This window comes from Lissotriton vulgaris, chromosome 5 (assembly GCF_964263255.1).
Source record: "Lissotriton vulgaris chromosome 5, aLisVul1.2, whole genome shotgun sequence".
NCBI classification, from domain to species: Eukaryota; Metazoa; Chordata; class Amphibia; order Caudata; family Salamandridae; genus Lissotriton; species Lissotriton vulgaris.
This window is the reverse complement of record NC_141693.1, coordinates 92,002,085-92,027,515: the sequence shown is the minus strand read 5'-3', so window position 1 is coordinate 92,027,515 and position 25,431 is coordinate 92,002,085. Positions and strand designations below refer to the sequence as shown.

General features: G+C 46.2%; 2 protein-coding genes across 4 annotated transcripts in view; one reads left to right on the top strand and one right to left on the bottom strand.

Moving 5' to 3' along the window:
- The window catches only part of SLC2A8 (solute carrier family 2 member 8), a 136,624-nt gene extending 119,938 nt beyond the window's left edge, over positions 1 to 16,686 (bottom strand). Inside the window, exon 1 of one of the 2 annotated variants that reach the window (XR_015295856.1) lies at positions 16,364 to 16,686. Coding sequence is in view for 1 of the 2 variants with exons in the window: in XM_086920958.1 (XP_086777084.1) it covers positions 16,364 to 16,455 (92 nt within the window). In the remaining variant the exon portion in view is untranslated. The remainder of the gene's footprint in view (positions 1 to 16,363) is intronic. The other variant, XM_086920958.1, reaches the window with a different exon arrangement.
- A 361-nt stretch (positions 16,687 to 17,047) lies between these two features.
- Positions 17,048 to 25,431, top strand: part of FBXW2 (F-box and WD repeat domain containing 2) — a 186,751-nt gene continuing 178,367 nt past the window's right edge. The window contains exon 1 of one of the 2 annotated variants that reach the window (XM_086920956.1): positions 17,048 to 17,276. The gene's annotated coding sequence lies outside the window, so the exon portion shown is untranslated. The remainder of the gene's footprint in view (positions 17,277 to 25,431) is intronic. The other variant, XM_086920957.1, reaches the window with a different exon arrangement.

The following is a 25,431-nucleotide window of genomic DNA, read 5'->3' as shown; positions in this document are numbered from 1 at the left end:
CAGGTTCCCACCTAATCTCCCCACTGATGTCAGGTCTGGGCGTTCCCCTGCGAACCGGGAACAGACAAGTCTTGGCCCAATTTGCCCGAAGGCCCGAGACCTCCCCAAAAGCCCTTCAAGGCAGCGACCGGGTCCTCAAGGAAGAGCAACAGATCATCAGCGTACAGCGAGACATGATGCGGGCCAGATGGTGTCCGCAAACCGTTAAAGTAGACCCCGGACCGGAGCAGCAGCGCCAGTGGCTCCACCGCTAGCGCGAAGAGTAGTGGGGACAGTGAGCAACCCTGTCTCGTGCCTCTCTCCACCGGGTATTGTGAGGAGATCAGTGGGCCTGCCCTTACCCTGGCCGACGCCGAGGCATATAGTACCGTGGTCCACCTGACAAAGCCCTCTCCCAGACCGAATCGCAGCAATACACTGCGCAGGTAGTCCCATTCCAGACTATCAAAGGCCTTTTCCAAATCCACTGAGAGAACCACCGGGCATGAGGCTTCTAAGTGCGGTTCCCCCAGCAAGCGAAACAGCCTGCGAATATTCACGGTTGTGTTTCGCTTGGGAATGAATCCAGCCTGGTCCTCGTGTACCAAAAAGCGCATGTGCCCCAGCAGCCTCGATGCCAATATGCTGCTCAGGATCTTATAATCGACAGTCAGCATCGATAAAGGTCGGTAGGACGCCGGGTCGGTCGATTCTCTTCCAGGCTTGGGGAGGGGAACCACTAAGGCCTCACACATCGAGCCGGGGAGGCGACCCAACCGCTTCGCCTCTCTGTAAACTATCAGTAGCCGAGGCGCCAAGAGGTCAGCGTAGGCGGAGTAGAATTCAACCGGGAGGCCATCCAGGCCCGGGGTTTTATTCCTCGCCATCCCTTTAATGGCACTACGAATTTTACCTAGTTCGATGTCGGAGCCCAGAGCCTTCGCTACTTCCGGCTCCAACGTTGGCAACACTAGGGGTTGCAGGTATTCCTCAATCAGGTCGGGGTCCCTGGCAGAGCTACTGCGGTACAGTTGTTCATAGTAGCGCAGGTAGCAGCCCAAGATCTCCGGCTGAGTGTGCACTTCAGCCCCCTCCGCCGTGCGCATGGACGTCGTCAAAGAGGTCCGGCGCGTAGGATTGGCCAGCCACACTAATAACGCGCCCGACCTATCCCCCTCCGTGAGCGACCTAGTAGTGTAGGCCTTATAGTCGAAGCAGCGCAGCCGTTCGACCTCCGTCGCCACTGCCTCCCTCGCCTCCGCCGTGCGCTCCTGGAGTTCAGGATGACCGGGGCGGCGAAGTTCCATCTCGCGGAGCTTCCGATCAGCCGCAGCCAAGTCATCAAGGATGACTCGTCGCATGCCCACTTTTTTAGAAATGCAGTAGCCCCTGACCACCACCTTAAAGGCGTCCCACTCCAACGCTCTCGATCCCGCAGTACCCCCATTGGACGCGAAATACTCCAAGATTTTGTCCTCCAGGTCCGCCTTAAATACTATGTCCTCTAAGATCTCCGGGCGCATTTTCCAGGTGGGCACATTAGGAACCCCGGGGAACCAACGAAGGTCCATCAGGAGGGGGTTATGGTCTGAGATGGTCCTGGTCAAATATTCAGAGCGGACCGCTGCAGATACTAACTCCGCCGATCCCAGAAACCCATCCAGTCGCACGTGCAACTCATGTAGGCCAGAGAAATAGGAGTAGTCTCTAGTGTCGGGGTGCTGTGCCCTCCATATATCCGTGAGCCCCCAGTGCGTCTGCTATTCCTTCCTCCCCTTTGCCACCCGGCGAACTGGGGAGTCTGGGAGGGGGGGGGGGTGCGAGCGGTCGGCCTCTACGTCCACTACTGAATTAAAATCACCACCGAGTAGGAGGGTTCCCGAGAAGAAGTGGGCCAACGAACCCGATAACCCGGAGAGGAAGGCCACATTAGGCGCGTAAATACAGCAAATGTTCAAGTCCCTACCCCCCAGCGTGCCTGAGAGAGCTACGTAGCGACCCTCCGGATCCACCACTGATTTAGTAACCTGAAAGGGAACCCCAGCCCTGATCCATATTAGCGCTCCCCTTGCATACGCTGAGTACGAGGTATGGAAGACCTGCCCTCTCCATCTACGCTGTAGCGCCGCCCCTTCCGCCTTGTTGAGATGAGTCTCCTGCAGCAGCGCTATCTGCACCCCTCTACGCACTAGATAAGCGTAAACTTTGTGTCGTCTAGACATAGTGTGAAGCCCCCGTACATTCCAAGTGATGCATTTCACATTAGCAATATCAGCCATTGTCCCATATTGTCCGTTCCGGGCCTCCCCACCAAGGCCCCAACAAAGAACGAGCGACAGTCAATTCAACACTGATGGCGGCCATTTTCCCCAACAGAAAAACAACAACTCCCGTTTGAAACAAACCCCTACCCACCCTCCCCAGAACAGGACCCAAATAGTGCCATCTAGTTCCCATCCAAACCATACCCCCAACAATCCCACAATCCCCGACTAATCCTGCGGTCGCCACCGCAGGAAGGCCTTAAGGGCTAGGTGCGGGCTGGGCGCCGGTAATGGGCCCTCGACCCTCGGGCTGCCGAGACTAAATTGAGCCCAGAACAAAAAGCTACAGCACGATCGAGGCCCCCCCCCCTCCACCGGAGTCTACAATCAATCGCCTTCCCTTACCACATCCGCCTCAAACCCCCACCCAAATGGAAGTAGCTCGCCCCGTCATCCCTGTCCATCCAGCATGCCCTCAGCCGAGTCTGGAGTAACCACCGGCAAGTGGACACTATCGGTCTCCGATTCCTCCGTGTCTGTTTGTGCCCCCTCGCCTCCAGGTTCCGATTCCTCGATAATGGGGCCACTTTGTGAACCAGATAGAGTAGACACCATCTCCAGCACTCCCCTCCGGTCCGCCAATGTCTCCACAGTCGAAGGCCTGCCTGGCTTGCCGCGGCGGCTTCGAAGTCTTTTGGAACGACGTTGTTGCCCAGGTTCCACGGCCAGCTGAGACGACGAGCCGAAGCCATCTTTGCCAGCCCTATAGAGTTCGAGCCAGTTGCAGACTTCCTCCGGGGAATCGAAGAACTGGGTCTTGTCGTCAATGATAATGCGGAGCCTTGCAGGAAAAAGGAGCGAATATTGGATGCCCTCGCTCCGGAGTTCGCGTTTGATCGCCAGGAAAGAAGCCCGTTTGCGCTGGGTCTCGTATGTGTAGTCCGGGAAAACGTTCACCTGGCTATTCTCCACCTGATAAGGGCAGTTGTGCCTGGCGGCATTGAGGATGAGGTCTCTGTCCCGGAAGTGCAGCAAACGCGCCACCACCGGTCGCGGGGCGCGGCCCTGTTGCGGCGGCCTCGCCGGCACTCTGTGTGCCCGTTCCAGGGTGTAGAAGGAGGACAGACCCTCTGGGGCTACTGTGTCCCGGAGCCAAGCCTCCAAGTAGGCCACCATGTCGCCATCTTCAATCTTTTCCGGCAGGCCCACCACCCGAATATTGTTCCGCCTATTGCGTCCTTCAGCATCCTCCGCCCGTCTCTCCAAGGCCTCAATCCGGGACAGGGCATCCTTCATTGTCGCGGCCAGAGTCTTCTGTGCCGGCTCCAAGACCTTCACTGAGCTCTCCACCTCCTTAACTCTATCCGAGAGCTTACCGTGGTCTGCCCTGAGGAGGCCCAAGCTCGTCGCAACCTGGGCGATGTCTTGCTGTAGGGCCGAGCGCGTGGTTGCGATCGCCTCCAGGACCCGGTCAAATTGTTGTTGTAAGTGGGGACCACCAGAGCTCTCCGGGTCTCTTCGTTCATCCTTATCCGGCGCCTCCGTATCCGAGGCGGCTGGGGTGGTCCCTCTCGGTTTTCCCATGGCGGTTGAGTCCCGTGGAGGAAAGTTCGTCAGAGGCACCACCGGGTGCAGGCGTCGACTATGTCGCTCCTGGCACGCAGTCGTTGTGCCGAGGGTCGCCGATCGCCGTCTCCAGGGCCCGCTGCTCTTCCGAAACCTCGGGCCGTGCCACCGCCGTGTCGTCGGATGCCAATGAGGAGGAGGCGGGGACAATCGGCGCCAGGTCGGGCAGGCCCGCCTGGCCGATGAGGATATGGAATGAGAGTCACCAGTGTCGCCGGAGACTCTATGGCGCCAGGGCGCTGTGCTGCCCATGAAGTTCAGTCACTCGGTGGGGGGCAGCCGGGTACGGCTCGTGGGATCGTCTCCACACTCAGGGCCGTCGGTCGTCCGTGTTCTGGGTTCGACGAGAATTCGGCCAACAGTCCGTCTGGGGACGGTCACCGTGCTCGGACCCTTCCAAATCGTCACCCAGATTGACGTGCCACGGGGAGATAGGATGTAGAGAGGATGCGCCGTGCCCTGCTATGCTCCCATGGGTCTAGGGTCCCGGCCAAGGAATCGAGAAGGTCCGGGCGCCATCTTGGGTCTCACTCCGCAGACCCCTGAACTTCGGTTTTTCGTCGGAACAACCGGTTTTCGAGTATCACCGGGTGTCCCAGCAGGTCCCCACTGGTCCGATCATCGGTTTGCGGGGGCCGGGGTGCCCCGCGGACTCCGATCTGCAGGATCAATGTGGGCTCAGTCCCGGAGCCGAGCTCTCAGGCGACCATCGCCATCGGCGTCCAAGCCACGCCCCCGTAAATAACAGGCTTTCATGCAGACATTCTATTTTATACCCGGACAATGTCGGGACGGGCTGCTAGTGTTTAATACAAAGTGAAGAATGCATGCTGGGAGAGGGGATGTGAATAGTAGGGCCAGTGCCAATCAAACCTGGAAAGGAGACTGTGCAACAGATAGCTCGACCTAAATAAACAACTGCTGCAGAGACCACTGGAATCTGAATTCCACTGCTAGGCCATTGGTGCACGGCTGCTGGCAAATGTTTCTTTCCAGGTGCCTGCCCTTTGTCCTGGAAACCGCAACAGACATGCAGTGTGTGGGGGGGGGGAGCTAACCAGCTGGCACAGGACTTCTGCATCCACTTCTCGCACCCGTCATGTGACTAGTGTGCCATTAGCCCGGGAGCAAGGAAGGAAGAGGGCACCTGACAGCTGTTCTAATCATGAAATACAGCAATAACTAGGGTTCAGTGTGCCCCTCAGGCCTCAGTGGCCTGTTGCCACTGCACCCGTTGTACCAATGATAGCTACGCCCCAGAGTGGCACCTCCTAATTTTTGCTGGACACTTGGATAAAAATTGAATAACAGGTCTACATTGTACAAACCATTTACAAAGCCATACCTCAATCTACAGGGAATTCTATTACTGTGTACGACGGTACTGTGAGATTGACCCTAAATACAGGATATCGTTAAGAGGATGTGGCATAATGGCCAGAGCTGCAGACTTTGGAGCTGGAGAATGAAGTTTGAGTCTCTGCGTTGAAACAACATCCTGTGATTCTGGTTAAATCACTTAATCTCCCTGTGCACCCCAAAAATGAATGACTCCTTGTGTAATGTAACTTGTGCTCAGGTGAAGTGCTCCAAAAGCTTCAGGTTGAGTTCTCGCTTTATAAAACTGGAAAAAAAACAGTTACATTACACAGGGATATGTTAATTTTTAGATCTTGGCTAGACAATGCAAGCAGTGTCTGTTTGCCCACCTGTATTTCAGTTCATTGTCGTGCCCCTCTTACGTCAGAGAAAAGAGCTATGACAGATCTTTACTTCTGTCAAGTAATCCAGGTAGAGGCACTATGTTCCTGCTTATGTTGAAGGTGGGCAGCTGGAACCAACATAAATCTACTGCCTACCTGGGTAATTGCCCAGCACTTCTTTACTATCTTGAGACATAGCTGTCAATTGTACGATCTGCTTATGTGCGACATTTCTAGGTTTGCAGTATGGTTATGTGTAACATTTCAGTGCATTATGTGTGACACTTTAAATGACAGCTGTGACACTTTAAATGACAGCTTTTCACGAGCGGATCAAGGTAGATGAGAGCAATTTAAAAAATAAACACTTTTCTGAAAAGCACAGGTCTAAAGTGGAACTAAACGTATTGAAAAAAGGTATAAAATTGACAAAGCTCAGATGGGGCACATATCCCTTTGCTTCAGCTCACTCACTGTATTCTGAGCCAGGGACACTTATACTCCGGTCTAATCAGTGCTTCGGTATATAGGACAGACAGGGTGCAACAATTTAGCACTTGTAGCCAGAGGCAGGAACAATATGCATGAGAAGAAACTGGGAGCCATTCCTCCTGTGTCTCCGTAACCCGAGTCAGATACAGGGTCAGGGTAAGAGATAGTGATGTATCATGGAGACACAGGGCCTAGCGTAGGCCAGAAAAATAAGGCCCCTTGGGTAGTAACATACTGCAATACTCACCGCGGATAGCTGTGCCCATCGGAAGAGCACCGAGGCAAATCTGTACACCAAGAGTAGTTTCAGAACTACTTGATACTGAGAATCCACCAACAGTATTTCTTGTAACAAATTGTCCCTGTGGTGAAGGAAACTGCAATGGTGGACCACAGACAACTGCTCGGAATTACTACTTACTATAAATGAAGTTCCTAAACTGTTCATCCACAAGGGAACTAAGATAATATGTATGAGCACGATCTAGCCGTCCCTTCTTGTAACAGAGACCAAATTATTGACACTGACTCTCTCTACGTTGCTTTACCATTCACACCCTCTTTGTCTCATATTGCTCTTTTAGTTTTCCCTGGCCCCAATCACTTTCCTTCACTTTTTCCAACAATATCATACTTCTCCTTTCACTCACACTACCCTTCCTTTCTCTTAAATCTTGCCATCCGTTTTTCTACATTTTCCCTCCTTCAACTCTACTTCTATAGCTCTTATCGCCTCCATCTTCACCATTTTCCTCTTGCCCACCTCGTATTGCACTCATCCTTCTTTCTCTCCTACCCTCTCATTGTCTTAGTTTTGCTTTTTTACATTCCCATCCCTTCACTGTCACCCTCCTTAGTTTCTTTTGACTTCCCTCTCAGTATCTGTTTGAAATGTCCCTTTTTGCAGGGTTAACCCAAATATTTTGCCTTCCTCGTCCTCTTTTTCTGTCTTCACTTTTGCTGGTTCAGTAATCCGAGAATTTAAACACTGCTGACCAGTGCTAAAGTGCATCTTTTCTAAAATGTGATGACAACTGGTTTATTCAGGATTGGTATATTTGGTTCACTTCTAAGTCCTTAGTGAAGTGGTATACAATATGCCCAGGGCATGTAAACAAAATGCTACTAGTTGGCCTGCATCAGGAGAACAATACAGGGTCTTGACTCCTAACCAGCAAGGCTAAGTCAAATAAACATCAAATAACAACACAGCTGCCAGTACTGGACACGACTTCTTACCTTTTATGAATAAAACATACCGGTCTGTTTTTACTTACGTCACTAGTTTATTAAATCATTTTTGCTCACTAGTCCAAGTTTCATTTTTATCTCAAGAAAAAATTTTTTGGGGTGCATATACAAAATATATACAAATATATACAATATTAACAATGTCGAACAAAATTATTACAATTTAACATCACATCCACAACAGCTCTTGCTCACACCATACATACCACTCACATTCATAACCGTACAGCATAAACCTCTGAGGTATGGCCTTTTGTCAACAAGATATCTTCATTGTGCATATTACAATAACCTTTTTTACTTTTTCATAGAACTTGTGTGTTAAAACAGAGTCAGTTGGAGTAACTCATGCAATTCCCTAACACAGTCCTTCTAATCTTTGGTATTGACAATGGGCCAGGAAAGGTCGACGCGTTTGGAACCCCCCTATTGCGGGGTTCTCCTCAGGACCAACAAGAATTCTTCTAGGTTCTGTAAATAATGTCTGGTGGGGGGGTGGTGTTCTGATGTGATCCCACTATTTCTGATCACCGTTCTGTATGGGCCGAAGGTGCCCGTTTTTCATGGTTGGGTTGCCCGCACGGGCTGGATGAGTCTGTCAGCGTCCTTCGTGTTCAAACACTGTCCGATACGAGTAAATCGAGCGGAATCGTTGATTTGTGACTTCTGAGAGCAACCGCATACAGCCGCAACTTGTATGAAGAATAAAATACATTAATTGATGTTCAACTGATGTGAAGTGTTTACCTTCATTATAAAGTGAAAGAGCCTATGATAAAGGACATTTGTAGTGCTCCAGGGGGACACACCCCACGAAGGGAGTGCATACTGCTACTTTTAGAAAGTGGATATTTCTCTACACTTAGTTCTCTTGTGTGCCTTACAGCCTGTCTCCAATACACGTCTGGAGTGGGGTGACAGCTACACTTTGTGCATTACCTCTAGACAGCCACAAGTATAGGACACTCCGCTTCATCTGCATAATGATGGGCCTTCCTGGGCAAGAGGGAGGGGAGGAGCCAACACATACACCTGAATATGTAGTGACCTGGCCTCACATAAAAAACTGATTTAGCCCCCACAGATAGGCTGGTAGTCAGAGATGTGCTGAAAGGAGACGGTGTGCACCACAACAGCTTTGCTTTGCAGTCACCTCCACTTCAATGACACATTTGGGTATAAATATTGGGTCTACGATTCCCCCCTCTCACTATTTCACTTTAGGGTCCCAAGGAAACTCTGCCAAGAAGAGAAGCTGTGCTACAAGAGAGGACTACCAGTTTGCATACTGCTTTGCTGTGTTGGCCTGCTGATTACTGGGCTAAAGGAGGGAATGCCACTTTGCTACCTGCTCTGCTGTGTTGGGCTGCTGCATCTGACCTGGGTAGGACTGGACCGGTTCTCAACAACCTTTTGCAACTTAAGTAACTCCAAGGGCTTGTTGGATTGCCCCCTGTTCAGGAAATCTCAGGGTCATTAAAGATTTAATTTGCATAAATGACCGATGCTAGGCTCTGCTAATCCGGAGTCTGACTTGGCCTCAACCAGTCTTGGACCTTTGCAGAGTGTCGGAAGCCGCTTTTGGGCATCCACACGCATCAGCGAGGTGCACTGATCAAGAACCACTGTATCTGCTTGCTCAAGCGTGGGCCATCATGTGTCAACTTTGCTGAAGTGCCCAAAGGCAGCCGAGCGCAACCTGGCGCACAATGCACGCATCAAAGAAATGCAGGCGTCTGCCCTCGGTGACTCCAATCACTGCATCGCATCCAGCAAGATGAGACTCTAGCAATGTGGGTCCCAATGCCGAGGTCGAGGGCAATGCTGCAATCCTCCAAGAAAGGTACTGTGCGTTCCAGCACTTAAGAGGTCCCGGCACCCGCCAGTGCACATGTGGGCAGCCTCCAAGCAGGGATAGTAGTTCAGTCTCCCGCAAACTTTACGTTGCGTTTTAACTGTAATAACTTTGGATGCATCTTTTCGCGCTGAAGCAGGGAGAATAAAGTCTGTTCTGATCCATGGCATGGATCGTTGTCATTTCCCCAGGGTAGGTTTTCAAAGGGAGGGAGGCGAAAGGACACTATTTACCACTCAAGGTAGTGGAAGGTCCAGTAGCAGCTCAGTGTCCGTACTAAGTACTAGAGATACCAACAAAAGGAGAGGGTGCTGCACTGTTCCTGGAAAGAGATGAGGATTTAAGATTTACCTGGCGTGACCAAGGGTGTTCCAATGGTACCCTGGGGCATCCATTATGTTGGATGTAATTGCCTCACACACCCCGAAGAGTGTCATGCTTCATCATCGGCGGTTGCTCCTCGTCGGGGAGGCGGTGCAACCCCCGACGGGCTCACCTCAAAGAGGGGCTCTTTGGCGGAGATCTTTTTCCAACTGCCTTTTGGTGAAGTGGGGGTATGTGGGCAGGATGGTGTATTCCTATTGAACTGGTTAAAAATGTAGCAAGGGGTACCTGAATTACCTTTATTCTGGGGGTCCTCTGGCTACAGTTAAAAGGTGGGGCTAGCTTCCTAGGTGTCTACTAGTTAGGGTTGTGTGACCCTAGAAGAGGCTAGAGGTGCATGTGGTCAACATGTTTCTCGCTAAGGCTATAGTAACCGCGATTCTTCAGGACCAAAGTGAAAACAACAACATGCTAATCTCATTTATGTTGTATTAGTTACCTTAGTGGATCCTCCTATGCCTAATGGTCTTATATTAGAGGCCACATGAGGGATCGGCGGTCTGGTACTCCAGAGTTGAGCCCTTAAAGTTTGGCTTCAGCGCTCCGAGTCCGTGTGTGTAGACCTACCCCTAACCGCCGAGCTCGAGTAGATACTCATAGGAGGATCCACTAAGGTAACTAATACAACATAAATGAGATTAGCATGTTGTTGTTTTCACTTTGGTCCTGAAGAATCGCGGTTACTATAGCCTTAGCGAGAAACATGTTGACCACATGCACCTCTAGCCTCTTCTAGGGTCACACAACCCTAACTAGTAGACACCTAGGAAGCTAGCCCCACCTTTTAACTGTAGCCAGAGGACCCCCAGAATAAAGGTAATTCAGGTACCCCTTGCTACATTTTTAACCAGTTCAATAGGAATACACCATCCTGCCCACATACCCCCACTTCACCAAAAGGCAGTTGGAAAAAGATCTCCGCCAAAGAGCCCCTCTTTGAGGTGAGCCCGTCGGGGGTTGCACCGCCTCCCCGACGAGGAGCAACCGCCGATGATGAAGCATGACACTCTTCGGGGTGTGTGAGGCAATTACATCCAACATAATGGATGCCCCAGGGTACCATAGGAACACCCTTGGTCACGCCAGGTAAATCTTAAATCCTCATCTCTTTCCAGGAACAGTGCAGCACCCTCTCCTTTTGTTGGTATTTCCCCAGGGTAACCATAAAAAATCTACTGAAAGCACAAGGGTTCTTTCAGTATTAAACAATTTTAATTCATAACTTGAGATGCTTTAACTGGATTCTTATCATTTTTATCTTGTTTTGAAGAGTAAAAGAGATACTATGCTCATACATCAGTGAGGAGTCCTTTTTTGTGGTATTTTCACTGTGTTACTGTATACAAAACTGCTTTGCACATTACCTCTTATGATAAGGTTGGCTGCTCCATGCCACGCTACAGGAGGGTGAGCACAGGCTGATTTAAGTGGGTGACTGACTTACCCTTACTAGACTTGCGGTCCCTACTTGAACAGGGTGCATACCGCTGCCAACGAGAGACCCGATTTCTAACAACATTCTTCTCCTTTGTCTGTTCCTTATGTGCTGTGCCTCTTTCAGGGATGTGGAATTCCTATAGCCCGATACCCAAGACATATTGTTTGTGGTCAAGGGAAAAAAGTTTTCACGTGTATTTTGTCCTTAGAAAAAGAAGACCCAACCCACCAGCAGCACAAACCCTTTGGCTGCCAGTTTGCAGTACCACATTATGGATCAGGGACACTGTCTAAAGTTAAGGTAATATTTTTGCCCACATGTTAATGCTGTTCAAACTTGTACTTATGGTTCATTAATTGAAAGCCTTTATTATTAGGGTGAGCGCTCCAAGTAAATGTTACAAGCTCCCACTGCGCCACTGACACTGGTTCCAGTATAAAAATGTGTACATAGGTTTTCAAAGTTTAGCAATATGAGGCTATGTTTAATGCTCCCCGAATGCCCTCTGCTTTGATGCAAATATCTGCATAAGCTTGAACGTTAGATTGATGATTCTTTGCTTTCAAAATAAAATGTTTATTAAAAAAATGAAAGCTGGAAAAAATATGTTTTGCTAAACAACTGCAAAATTTCAGGTACTGTTTCTTTGCAGCATCATTTGGTAAGGTGTTGGTGCACAACAGTATTTCTCAAAAATATTCATAATGAAAAATCAGTGTAACCAGTTTCAATAAGATTATGGGAAATACAAATAAAAAAGCATTGGCAAAGCCAGTAGGTCTGAAATTGGTGGTCAGCTTTTTAGTTTGGCAATGTGTGACTTGTTGAGGCATGGTTTTGGGTGAGGCAGCTGTCAGGCCCTCACCGTTAAATATTGGCAAAAGCAAACATTTTTTTTTAGTCTTAAAAAGCACACACTACCACAATAATTACTGGCACTGAACAAGACTACTTTGTGTGCCGATATGCTCATTGTGAAAGAGAAGAATGCTGTCACTCACAGTGAATCCAGCCAATACAGAGAGAGAGACAGAATTTTAATAAACACAAAAGGTCACGGTCAATGCCAGACCAAATTAGGGGCCCAATTATTAAAGAAAGTCTCAAAAGTGCACCTATGGTATATGATGTTGCATTAAGTGCAGCTATACAACTTTCGTGAATACCCAAGAATTTACAGAAGTAGGACAAGAAATAGTACTCCTAGAAAATATTTGTGAACTGCATTTTAGCATGAGCAAACATGCATATGTAGATTTGCTCATGCGAAAATCTGAGTATTTGTGTTGGACTTGACCTTTTTTGGCTAAAGTTCCCTGAACTTTTTGCCTCCCCCTAGATCTTTTTTCTCTGACATGGTGTTGCCAACTTAGATGCTTTGGGCACTTTCCCACAGCTGATAAGAATCAAAGTGCAAGTGCTCCCTGTGTAAAGTGTAATGGTAATTGGTTGTCCATGATTGGTATGTTTGCCTTACTAGTAAAAGTCCCTAGTAAAGTGCAAGGTGTGCGCCAGGGCTGGTAATGCAAATGCTATTAGTTGGCCTGCAGCACTAATTGTGCCACCCACACAAGTAGCCCTAAAAAGAGAAGTCAGGCCTCGTCACTGCAGTGCCTGTGCGCTGTTTGTTAAACTGCCTTGTTGCCCTGACAAGTGCGCCCACTTGCAAGGCCTTACCTTCCCTTTTTATGCACATCAGACACCCCTATGGTAGGTCCTGGGTACCCCACTGGGCAGGGGGCAGTGCATGTGAAAGGTAGGACATGTACTGAGGTGTGTACCATGTCCTGGCAGTGGAATACTGCCAAATTCGTTTTTCACTGTTGCAAGGCCATCTTGCCCATAGGACAGAATGGGGAAGGCTGTTTAATATGTTTCCAGCCTATCTTCCCATAGGCTTAAGATGGAGAGGTGAAGATTAGTGTGCCTGAACTCACGACTTAATAACATATTTTTGTGAAGGTGGTTTTTGAATTATATTTTTAGAAACCAAGCTTTTAGAAGTGGCTGTTTTTTTGTTCTAACAATTCTGTGTGTCTCTGCCTCTTGTGGATGGACTGTCTCGATTTGAATGTGATAGGATCTGGGCAATGTCTTGACCCAGGAGAGGAGGTGAGACAGCAACAGGCTGACCTGCATCTGGAGTGTAGGGGGGAGAAGTAATCCGTGGAGGTGAAGAGGCCTGGGCTGCTGTCATAAAACAATGGTTCCATCTCCCGCTGAGCGATTGAGGATCCAGACCCCCACTATCAAAGGTAGAAGGTGTCACTGGCAGGGAGACACTCACAACTGGTTTGGACAGTGGTCTGTGCCCCCTGAACACAAAGACCTCAAAAACATTTAGGAGTATAACTATGAGAGCTGAAACCCCTGAAAGTTGGACTGATCAAGACTGATAAGGATTGAAACTACTTCACGGTCAAGAGGAACCTCTGTCAAAGGAAGAACTGCTGAAAAGACTGAAGAGATGGACTGACCCTTGCTGTGTGTCCTGGAGCTGGCCTGCAGTTTGCTGATTTAACTAAGGAAGGGCTAAGGGACTTTGTTGTGTGCTGTGTCCAGAATTAACGGGTCGCCAAGGGTCCAAGTAGAGCTGGATCCCTGTTGTTAAAATTCAGGAACATAAAAGTGTTCAGGTGTGTCTCAGCGACGCTGTGTGCGTGTGCTTTTTGCAGCCTGAGACCATCGTAAGAACTGACCAGTGATTGTGTGCACCAGGAGTCCAAGTGAGTCTCATCAACGCTGTGTGCGTGTGCTTCGTGCATCCTGAGACCTTCGTGAGGATTGCCCTGTGATCGTGAGCACCCAAAGTCCAAGTGAGTCTCAGCGATGCAGTGTGTGTGTGCTTCGTGCAGCCTGAGACCTTCATGGGGATTGCTCTGTGATCGTGTGCAACCGGAGCTCAAGTGAGTCTCAGCGACATTGTGTGTGTGAGCCCTGTTGCAGCCCAAGACCTTCCTGAGAAATTGCCTCGTGACTATGTGTCCCGAAGCAGTCTTGTTCTCTGCTTCGATCGACAGCATGACCAGAAGTGCTTCGATCGTCATTACCATTGGCCCGGACTGGCATCCCGGAGGAGCTGTGAGAATTCACCACCGTCGGCTCGAGCCTGCCTTTGCCAAGGAGAGACCTCGAACCATCACCTTCTGGGGTCCGAGTTCCACTGCACAAAATCAACGAAGTCGCATTGGAGGCCTAAGCCGAGAGGAGAGGAGAGCGAGATCGTACCCACCAGGTAACGCTCAGCGAGCGTGCGTATGTCGCTGCCTAGGGCGGGGTGCGGGCTATGAGTTAAATGCTCTTGGCCTTTCCCATCTTTGCAGGGCGAGCCTCCACTCAAGTCTGTATTGCGGCCCATACTTGCCGAGGAGTGGCAGTACCGGGGCCGGAGTGTGGAGCTGCACTTTGTTTTCCATCATAACAGTGTTAGGGGCATATTTTGGCAGTAGCTGACCGCGAGTCAGTAAGAGTGGCATAGAGACCGTCCAGAGCACTGCAATCGGTGCTGGAGTACATTATTTTTGCATTACAAACTGCCTGACTGTTGCATTACGAATTGCATTATTTTTGCCTTACGAACTGCCTGATTGTTGCATTACGAATTGCATTATTTTTGCCTTACGAACTGAACTGCCTGATTGTTGCATTACGAATTGCATTATTTTAGCATTTCGAACTGCCTGATTGTTGCATTAAGATTTCCATAGCATTACATTAGGACTGCATTGGATGACCGAGAATTGCTCATTAATACTGCAAGAACCTACAAGGGCTTGCTGGCCTAATAACCGGCAAGATAAATTATTACAAATACACATATGTTGCATTTTTTTCATCTGGTTTCATCGTATATTTTTTTTTATAATCATATAATTTTTTTTATGAAACTCATGTGGAGTTCATTTGTGGTGTTATCACTGGATTGCTAAGAGTGTGGTTGCAAATACTTTACACATTTGCCTTGAAGGTAAGCCTGGCTGCTCGTGCCAAGCTACTGACGGGGTGAGCAGGGGCTATCTGAGAAGGTGTCCTTCCTTTCCCTGACTTAGAAGCTAGGGTCCCTATTTGGACTAAGGTACCTACCTTAGCCAACTATAGACCCCAGTTCTAGCAGTTTGCAACTTCACTTAAACCACTTTTTTCCCAACTCTGGAAGAAGGTTTACATCTGCCATTTTCAGGAGTAAATTTCCAACATTTCTCAGTATGGTAAAAGATTAGAGAAGAGTTGTTGAAAACCCTTAAAACATGCAAGTGAGTAGGTTTGCATAACTCAAAAGGGCATTTGAACCCTGGAACTAGTGCTTACCGCTACCTTCAGCCCCAGTTTAGATCTACAGAGACCTGGCATAATCAGAGAGGCTATATCAGAGCACTTACATAATGAGATTGCTGCCATAATTTGTCACTACACTACATGGCACCAAAGGAGCAAGTGGATTTTGTTACAGAACAAGTAGATTTATGAAGCAACCTTCCCCATGGACAAGTAGATATTTTATTACATTCCACACCTCTGCTCTCTTATCTCCCCCATTCAATCTTTTCCCTCTTGTCTTGCTTTGCTTTTGGTGCTCTCTCATTCTCTTTAGTCTAGCTTTCTCCTCTCCTGCAAGAGGGATCTATTTATCTTTATTATGTAATTGCTTCTCTCCACAGCAGTGACTCTTGTGCAGATGAGGCTGTTGCTACATGCCTCGCCATTTCTCCCACTAACCATGGCTTCTTGCTGTAGAGGGTTTCCAAATTGAAGTCACACTTGAACACAGGCAGCACGTCCAACCCAAGGCAGTGGAGAGCTGGCCGAGAGGAACAGCGCATCAAAAGCGAGGCAAATACTTAAGCCAATGGAGGAACAAACAGAACAATTCCAACGAGACTGAAGGTGAATTCCATGTCCTGATTTAGCTCAGCGGATCAGACCCCATTTGCGCTGGTCCTGGATTACAACTTGAGTTTAAGATAAGTCTCAACCACGGCCTCGAGACAGGAAAACAATCAATGTATATGATCGGCTGATTGCGTGACCATGTGAGGTATTGGTCAGAACCGCGTTAGTCTAACCTCGGATGCATGGCACTTAACAGGACTGCTGATAATGGGTTAGCCTATGGCTTGGCTCCTGTACATTTTGACACACATCCTTGTTTCAATTTCCTGGTACTTACGCCATGAGTGGGAATGGTGCTAATTGTGAGGTGCTGTCCTGGTTTGAATCTATTGGTTCACGTTAATTGCACCACATTAAAGTAGTGGTTTGTAACATCAAATACCACCACAGGAAATAGAGTGATGCGTTGACAGGGAGCCATACGGTCACCAACCATGTATAAAATATATATATTTTTTAAACACAACAAGGCTAAACTCACTTGAGGTAGCGGTCTTCTTGGATGTTTATCGGTGTTGAGCCATCTCGTGGTATCCATCGCCCAAGAAGAGGTTGGGAGTCCTCTGAGGCCATTCTTCTCGGGTAACAAACCTTGCAAGGCTAGATGCACACTGGCTTTAAACAACTGATACGGAGCCCTGAAGATTATGGGTAAAGACCACTCTGTTGCAGATGCCACCAAGCGGTGGGGGCAACAGTCCATGGACCCCAGTCTATGCCACCACTCCGCTGCCAAAAACGTTTCATGTGAATCCCCAGTCGAAAACAGTGACCAGTAGGCTGGTGTCAGCTGACTAAATGCTCAGCTGACAATGTCTAGCGTTAACGTGTTGTTCCTTGTAAGTTTGATAGCCATCTTGGAAGGATTAGCTTCAACAAATCAACGCGGAAGGAAAGTTAGTTATTAAGAGGAAAACGTGAAATTGTATCTCTATTGCTGACGACAGAACATCTAAAGAGAATGTATTATTCTAGAATCTCTTCATTTTCTTCTAATAAATAAATAATAGAAATGGAAAAAAAAACACGCTACACTCTCAAAGTAAACCTACCATTTTATCATACACACATTCACACTTTTCTCTATATTACAAAATACACTTTGACGCCCAAAACTCTCCATAGTAATATTGCCGCCCTTTTAGTAGCCGGCTTTTCTGTGGCCAAACACCAGGCAGGGTTCTGACAGAGCGAGTAGTCATCGATAAAGCCTCACTGACGCTTCTCATTGCGCTGACTAGAAAGACGATTGCTGAACACATCGATCCCTCGCCCGCTCCCGGAGGTGCAGGGCAGGGAAGAGGAGCGCCGAGAAATCGTACGCGGCTTGCTCAATCGATCCCCGAGAAGCTGCTCGGCAACCACCCTTGGAGTGAGGAGCGCGCCCCTGGCAGGTACGGGGGTGCCCTGGGAGGGTATAGTCATGACAGGCGAGGTGATGGAGGGAGAGACAGCGCCCCTTACCCAAGCGGAACAGGCCGGCTAACTCAGAGTTCTAAGTGTGGGCCCGGGCATGGCCGGAGGGTCTCTTGGGTAGGGAGAGGCCTGTGATACAACGAAGCTCTCACTGTACAAACTCCCTGTATGTGGCCTATGCCTGGTTGTTTCTCATTACCTTCTACCGTGCCATACCGGGTGTTGCTGCCCTCTCCCCTGCCCACATTGTCCTTCTGCCCCACGTCCCCCCTGCCCCACCCTCCAATCTGCTGTCACCTGTCAGAGTTGCATGGGATACTGTCATGTCTCCTGATATTTGTGCCGCTGTTGAGGCAGCTCCAGTTTCCTACACTTGGAGTTTAAACATACTGGTATACCTCTTACAAAAACTTTGCACCACTTTTTTTTTTTACCGTTTCTGAAACGAATTTAAAACTTACATTTGTTTTAGTTAGGAACTTCTTGGGTAAGACAGTTGGCCGGTGATCCAAACGGCCCATGATTGCTATTCCTAAATGACTCCTGCTAACTAGCAGAAAGGATAGTAGCACGCTTTCACATTTTGAATCCGTTTTACACCGGATACAAACAGTTGTTGGAGCGTTATAAAATAAATATTATAGCAATCCATGTATTTATTTTTAAATACAACTTATTTTAAATGACGTATCGGTGTGTTTTCCTCGTCTTTTCAAAATATAATTCCCGTCTATATAGAAAATGCATTGTTCCCCTTTTTACCTTCATTTTCGGAAAGCTCAGTTTTTCGCAGTGCTGGACGTGAGAAAAATGACTGGAATCTCCTAAATTAAAAACTATGGAATCATTAAGACACTGTTTCTAATCCTTGTTCCATCTGTTATCCTTATATCCTTATATGTAATGTCTCCACTTTCTGGTTATAGGTTTGGATTTTAACAAAGTTTGTTGTCAGTATATGTCAAAAATATTGTATCAGTGAGGTGGCAGTTTTCAGCCTTGTCTCATCGAATATCGTTATTAATTTAAATGTAATGTTACCACTTCCTGGTTTTAGTTTTACCTTTAATGGCACTTCATGCCAGCTACATGGCTCAGTGAGGTAATCGCTCCACTATCATTTTCCTTTCTCACCAGAACGTTAATTTTTAATCCTAGCAAGGCCAATTTAGCCTTGCAACTTTCTGAGATTAGTATATTTAATACCACTAAAATAGGTAATACCACTGGTTATCTACAGTGTATAGAAAAGGCAGATGTGTGATAAGGATTTAGATATAGAATATTATAATTATTATTATTGGCAGTGATCTATCACCGTTCAAGCCTAAATTTATTAAGCTGTATTTATGTGGCCTCAGACCGGAAGGGCAACCATCCAATTTGGAAGGCTTTTTTTTACAAGAGAATCAAAAGCACTGCTGCAGCATGCCTTATCTTTGTGCATCTGTTGTAACAAACAGCATCAACGAGTTGTGCTCCACTGATGTAGCATGAACTGTGATTTCCTTCATACATATTTCTATGCAGCATATAGTTTAACTACGACCAGTTCGCGGCTATAATGAAACCTTTACCGTTCTGTCTAAGGTTAAAGTGAGATTCTTTTGTGGGTGAGCTTTTTGTCGCTTGGTGTAGTGCGTGAAACATAGCAAGTGTAGTGAGATGATCATGAAAAAGCAGGGACTGGTAATGTCTGACAGAGATGGTGTTAGCTAACACTCTTTTTTTTTTTCTGTGTGCAAGAGAAGGAAGGAGCTGCTGTTGCCTGATACTGATTTGTGTTGCCATACTATTTGTGACTCTTGTTCAGGGGTGTGGAATTTAATAAAATATCTACTTGTCCATAGGGCAGCGACCAATTATGGCATTTTATAAGAGCTCTGATATAGTCTCTCTTGATTATGCCAGGGTTCCTACCATAGTAGTGTTTGAATACTTGCACTCCCCTTATGTTGCCATGTTTCTGCAGGTCTACATACTGGGGCTGAAGGTAGTGGTAAGCAATAGTTCCAGGGTTAGAAAGTCGTTTTGAGTCGGTGCAAACCCACTAACGTGCATGTTTTAAGGGTTTTCAAAAACTCCTCTAATCTTTTCCCATACTGACAAATGTGGAAATTTACTCCTGACAATGACAGATGTAAACCTTCTTCCAGAGTTGGGAAAAAGTGGTTGGAGGTAAAGTGAACTTCAAACACTTAGATTTTCACATGAGCAAATCTACACATGCATATTTGCTCATGCTAAAATGCAGTTCACTAATATTTTCTAGGAGTACTATTTCTTGACCTACTTCAGTCAATTTTTGGAAATTCACGAAAGCCATATAGCTGCACTTAATGCAAGGACATATACCATGGGTGCCCTTTTGGGACTTTCTTTAATAATTGGGCCCCTAATTTGGTCTGGTGTTGACCATGACCTTTTGCGTTTATTAAAAGTCTTTCTCTCTCTCTCTCTCTGTATTGGCTGGCTTCACTGTGAGTGACAGCATTCTGCTCTTTCAGATGGAGCATATCGGCACACAAAGTAATTTTGTTCAATGCGAGTAACTACAGTGGCAGTGTGTGCTTTTTGAGACCAAAAACAATGTTTGTTATAATGGTGAGGGCCCGGCAGCTCTTACACCAATAAAGTTTTACAAAAACCATTTCAAAACAAGTCACACGTTGACAAAACTAAAAAGCTGCCCACTAATTTCAGACATACTGGCTTTGCCAATGCTTGTTTATTTTTGTTTCCCATAATCCTACAGGAACTGGTTACACTGATTCTCGATTATGAATATTTTTTGGAAATACTAGCATGCATCAAAAACATGTTACTAAACGATGCTGCAAAGAAATGGTACTTGACATTTTACAGTAGTTTAGTGAATTTTTTTCCTGCTTTCATTTTTGTATGAACACTTTATTTTGAAAGCAAAGTATCATCAATCTTGCTTTCATGCTTCTTCAAATATTTGCATCAAAACAGAGAGTATTCTGGGAGGATTTTACATAGCCTAATATTGCTAAACCTTAAAAACGTGTGTGCACGTTTTTATACTGGAAGCACTGTCAGTAGTGCAGTTAGTGCTTACAAGATTTACTTTGAAAGCTCACCCTAATAATAAAGGTTTTCAATTAATGACCCATAAATACAAGTTTGAACAGCATAAACATATGGACAAAAAGATTACCTTAACTGCAGACTGTGCCCTTCCCTGATCCATAATATGGTACTGCAAACTGGCAGCTCAAGGGTTTGTGCTGCAGGGGTGGGCCTACTTGTCCCAAGGACAAAATACACATGAAAACTTGTTGCCCTTGACCCCAAACAATATGTCCTGGGCGTTGGGCTGTAGGAATGCCACATCCCTGCTTGTTGGCTTGCCTTGTATCCTCTTCTCGTTGAATTTGCCCAGTAGATTTGAGCCCTCAATGAGAGGCAGAGTACAGATAAGGATGCCTAAAGAAATGGGGACAGGGCTGTGCTCTCCACACTCTTAGCTTCAAACTTCCATGGTTCAACAAAGATATTATTTCTGAACAGATATCTGGATATGCTGACTACTGCCTGCTAGCCCTTCCAGTCTACAAGAATTATAATTGCTATATGGCCTCTGCCTCCCAAGTTAGGCATAGTTAAACAACGGGTGCCACAGAATGGAATGACATAGTGGGATTTAGCAAGCATTATTTTCTGTAAGGTATTCTATCTGAACAGATATCTGGATATGTTCACTACTACCAACTAGCCCTTCCAGCCTACTAGAATTATAATTGCTTTATAGCCTCTGACTCTCAAGTGCTACAGAATTCTAATTTGGTGTCAGGATTTTTATTTTTTTGTGACTTTATTACTGTTTTGGTGCTGCATAAATATTTCACATTGGCCTAAGTTAAGCCTATCTGCCCTGTGCAAAATCTACTAGGGGGTTGAGCGCAGTTTAATTTAGTGCCTTTGATTGTTCACCCTAAAAAGGATGTGATTGTTATTCAAGTGGGTAGTCACCCTCTTTTGACTAGTTCAAGTTCTTTATTCAAGTGTTTAGTCATTTAATACCACTGCACCAAAATACATTCATTAAATATTTTGGAAAAAACTGTTATTTTACAACAATTTGAATATAAAAATATAGACCTAGGCATTTGTGCCAGATAGATTAAAAAAAATACTTTGTGTATCAGGAGTGTCTCTCCTGAAGCAAAGCATTAACAATCAATGCCTTTACTCGATTTCAGTCCCTTAGTTCAATTTTCTTTTTCTGTAAAAGCAACAAGCTGGTAAAACCATTAATAAATCAATTCTAGAAGTTTAAAAACATTTGAGTTTTGCGGTTCACTTTTTTATGTGTGCTGTAACTCTATATTTCGTAGAGACCAAATTTGCTTTTAACCCCTTCGTTGTTCATGACGGAACGGTTCCATCATGAGCGTCGGTTGGCCTGTGCTCATGACGGAACCGTTCCGTCATGAGTCCATAAGCCCAATGGAACGTTCAGCACAGCGCACAAATTTACGCCGCGCTGATGAGGTTAAGTGGTGGTGGTGTGCCGTCTAGGTAAGGCCTAGATGGATGTTAATTGATGTAATTGTTCTTTAAATTTCTTTGAAACTGCGATACTGTGATGACAGATTTTCCTTTATAGATGATATTAATCCCAGGATTTTTTCTTTGTGAAAGTGCTAGTGCCTTGTGCAAGTTATGTTATGTTATATTAATTTATTATGCGCACAGATACTCCAGCCAAGGAGCGTCCCGGCGCAGAGACAAGGTAGAACATAGCACAACAGGAAAAATGGAGAAACATAAAAGTTGGGACCTTGAGGTAGACGTTGCTCTTATGACTCACTCATTACTGAGATGCAAGTGACCTTGAATGTTCTCTAGTGATCTGGTCTCCCTTCTGATGATTTTATGTTGTTATCCATTAGTTTGTTCTATTTCTTTAAGGTTTAAACATTTTACCCCCCTCCAAACAAGGGGGATATAGACGAGCCGCCTAGCCAAATGATTACCGCTTGCCTACAGGATCGGGTTTTCAGTTTTATGAAATTTTCTTTCTGAAGTTTTGTCCTTTCTGTCATGAGCTTCGGCAATGCGCCAAAAATGTGAGTTAAAGTTTCTTGCTTGTATTTACACAGTCGACATGCTTGGTTTTGCGACCGGACCTTACATGCGGGTATAAGATTTTTTTTTCCCACATGCAAAAATGGAATTGCATAAACTGGAGTTTTGTAGGCGATGAGAAATGAGCAGAAATATTCCGGGTCAGCAATTTTTTATATGAATTGATCACTGTCCTGGCGTGTCGTATTTGTGTGAGGGAATTCTTGTCTTTTGGATGAGACAAAAATTTGGTTGTAGCATTTATTGCTTGGAAAAAAAGGAAATTTCCCAAAACTCCCACTCCAGCTTTCTTGTGAACCTACTTCTGCGATAGCTGTTTTAGATGGAATCCCCAGGAGCCTTATTTTGTTGATCTGTTTTTGCGCCTCAATTTCCTCCCAACGCAAATTATTGATGGATCCTCTTTCAGATGTGCGCAGTCTCCAGCATATTTTGATGTATGCGCTTTTAAATTGAAATGTTGGGTTTGACAAACCGTACTCTAAGCTAACTTGGTCTGGGGAGGCTGATTGCAGGATGTTAAACACAGATTTGTATACTTTCGTTTGGATCTTGTTTAGGGTTGCTGCTTCATGACTTCGCAACATTTCCGTGCCATACGTCACTGTTGGCATTAACTGGGCACATATGACAGTTTATTTTTTATTCTTCCTTCACTAAATTATAAAAACACCTAAAAGCCCTCCTCCTGCACGGATAGCCACCGCCCTCGCGCTATCCCTGACCCAGGTGCGCTGACTGTACACCGCTCAGATCTACCTCAGCCCGCTTCAAGAAAAATGTGCAATAAAATTAAGCTGCCTCAAGATTTTCGACCTACCTCAATAAAGCATTCAACGAAGCTACCTCAGGACTCGACCACTACCTCAAGAGGCCTCGGCACTCTTGGACTACCAAACCTTATGTTTTAAGGCTGCTCTACTATGTTAACTATCATGAAAAACTGTTGTAAAGCGCTCCGATACCCTCGGGTCAGGTTAGCGCTATATAAAACTCCACCAATTAAAAAAAAAAATTGTTTGGATCTTGTTTAGGGTGGCTGTTTCACGACCTCGTAACATTTCCGTGCCATACATCAATGTTGGCATTAACTGGACACATATGACAGTTAGCAGATGGCCAAATGACGGACTTCTCAGTTTCTTTCTTAGTAGTTTAAAGCCATAGGTTAACAAATAAACTTCTGCCAGCATAGCTACTAAATGCTGTTTACCATTCATTTGATGTTCCACATTAAATCCCAAGTAATTATATGTATCTGCTACCTCAACTTTTTTCCCTTCCAGGAAGCAAGAGTATAACTTGTGTTTAGAGTCTACCAGCCTTACCAATTTTGTCTTTTTCACGTTTAGTTCTGACCCTTGTTTATCCATGTAACTTTTTAGGCCCTTCATGCTGCATTGTAGTCCTATTGGCGTTTGGCTTTTTTCCTCTTGAGCCATGTTTGGTCGGTGGCAATTATACATTTCCTACACCCACCATCAGTTAAACGCATAGTAGGGTGTCATTGTCCCAACATAAGGTTGTACAACTGCCTAATGTGGGTAAGTTGCACCATTTCTGTCATGTTGTGTTAGTATGTATTTTTAAAGGGCTCCTTCTTGTTAGGAGTCTCATGGGGCTAAGTTAAGGAACTGCTAATTCGACTCATTCCTTGAAGAACACGGTATTGAGCTTCTTCCCGAAGAAGGTGTACAAGGTAATACATGAGGTGCTGAGAGGAAGTTACACATTTTAGTAGCAAGGAGAGGAAAAACATTACCGCCAAATGATTTGTTAAAATCTAGAACCTTTAGAAGATGCTGGTGAGAAGATCAGAGGCAACGAGAAGGGTGGTGGTGGTTTTATGCAAAAGCCTGATCCTGAGCTGTGTAGGTATTTATGAATCCTGCATAGGATTTGAAATTAACTCTTCTCGATAGGGAGATCATGTAGCTGAGTTAACATTGTATACTCTAGCAAAGTGCATAGATGAGATAGTAAAACTAGCAACTTGATTTTGAATTGATTGGTGATATTTTAGTGAGGTTTTATTTATTCCCATGCAAGGTGTGTAGCAGCAGTTGAGCCCGGATCCAGTCAGAGCTAAGATTGCTTCAAAGGTTGGTCATGTATGGCAGGATAGGTTTTTAGCTTGTGCATCTGAAAGATGTAGGCCATTGTAACTGACAAGCCCTGGGTCTCCATCTCCATAGATCTAAATATATTCTTAGACCTATGTTTTAAACCTCCTACTAGGAGGAGGGAAGGGTACACATAAACAGGACCAGAACTGAGACTACCAGACAGAGGGGTTTCTGCCCGGCTGTCACGACCTCTGCTCCCATACCAGTGCCCTGTCTGCGGGTGGGGGGCTCATCTGCGCGCATGGGGCTGAGCCCCTGCTGCTGCGGCGGGGTCCTCTCTTCGGGTCCCAGCAGGAGGACCCTGCTGACAGGCTAAGTGCTCCAGAGAGAGGGAGCAGTGGGGCCATGGGGGTTGTCCGGCTGATGCTCATAGATTCACATAGTGTTGTTCTGAACCTTAGCATCATGATCCCTATTATGTCATTAATATTTATTCAGTTCACATGTTCCACTGGTGTGACTACTACCAATGCAGGCTTTGCATTACTGCACAATTCTTGAAGGCTCTGAGATTATACTGCGAGGAATTGCCTTTATTGTTGATGCTGTTGCATGCATTGTGGGTGTGCTCATGAGTGTATAGCATGCATTGAGTGCATATACATTTGAAGGATTTGGCCTTAGATGAGGCAGTTGTTGTGACTCATGGAATTTAAAGGACACAGGCTAGTTTGAAGGTATTTTCTTGGACAGTTTGTTGGATTATAGGTGTTTAGGGTAAGTGTCCTCAGAGTTTTGGCAAAGCATGAAAGTTTTCAGGAAGTGTGAAGGATTGTGGGTGTTGGATTAGTGCCTGAGACGCCACAAAGGTTTGGCACATGTAAGGAATCATGTCAAACGTGGTGCACGATGGTTGAGACCCATATTGAAATACACAGATACATTTATAGAT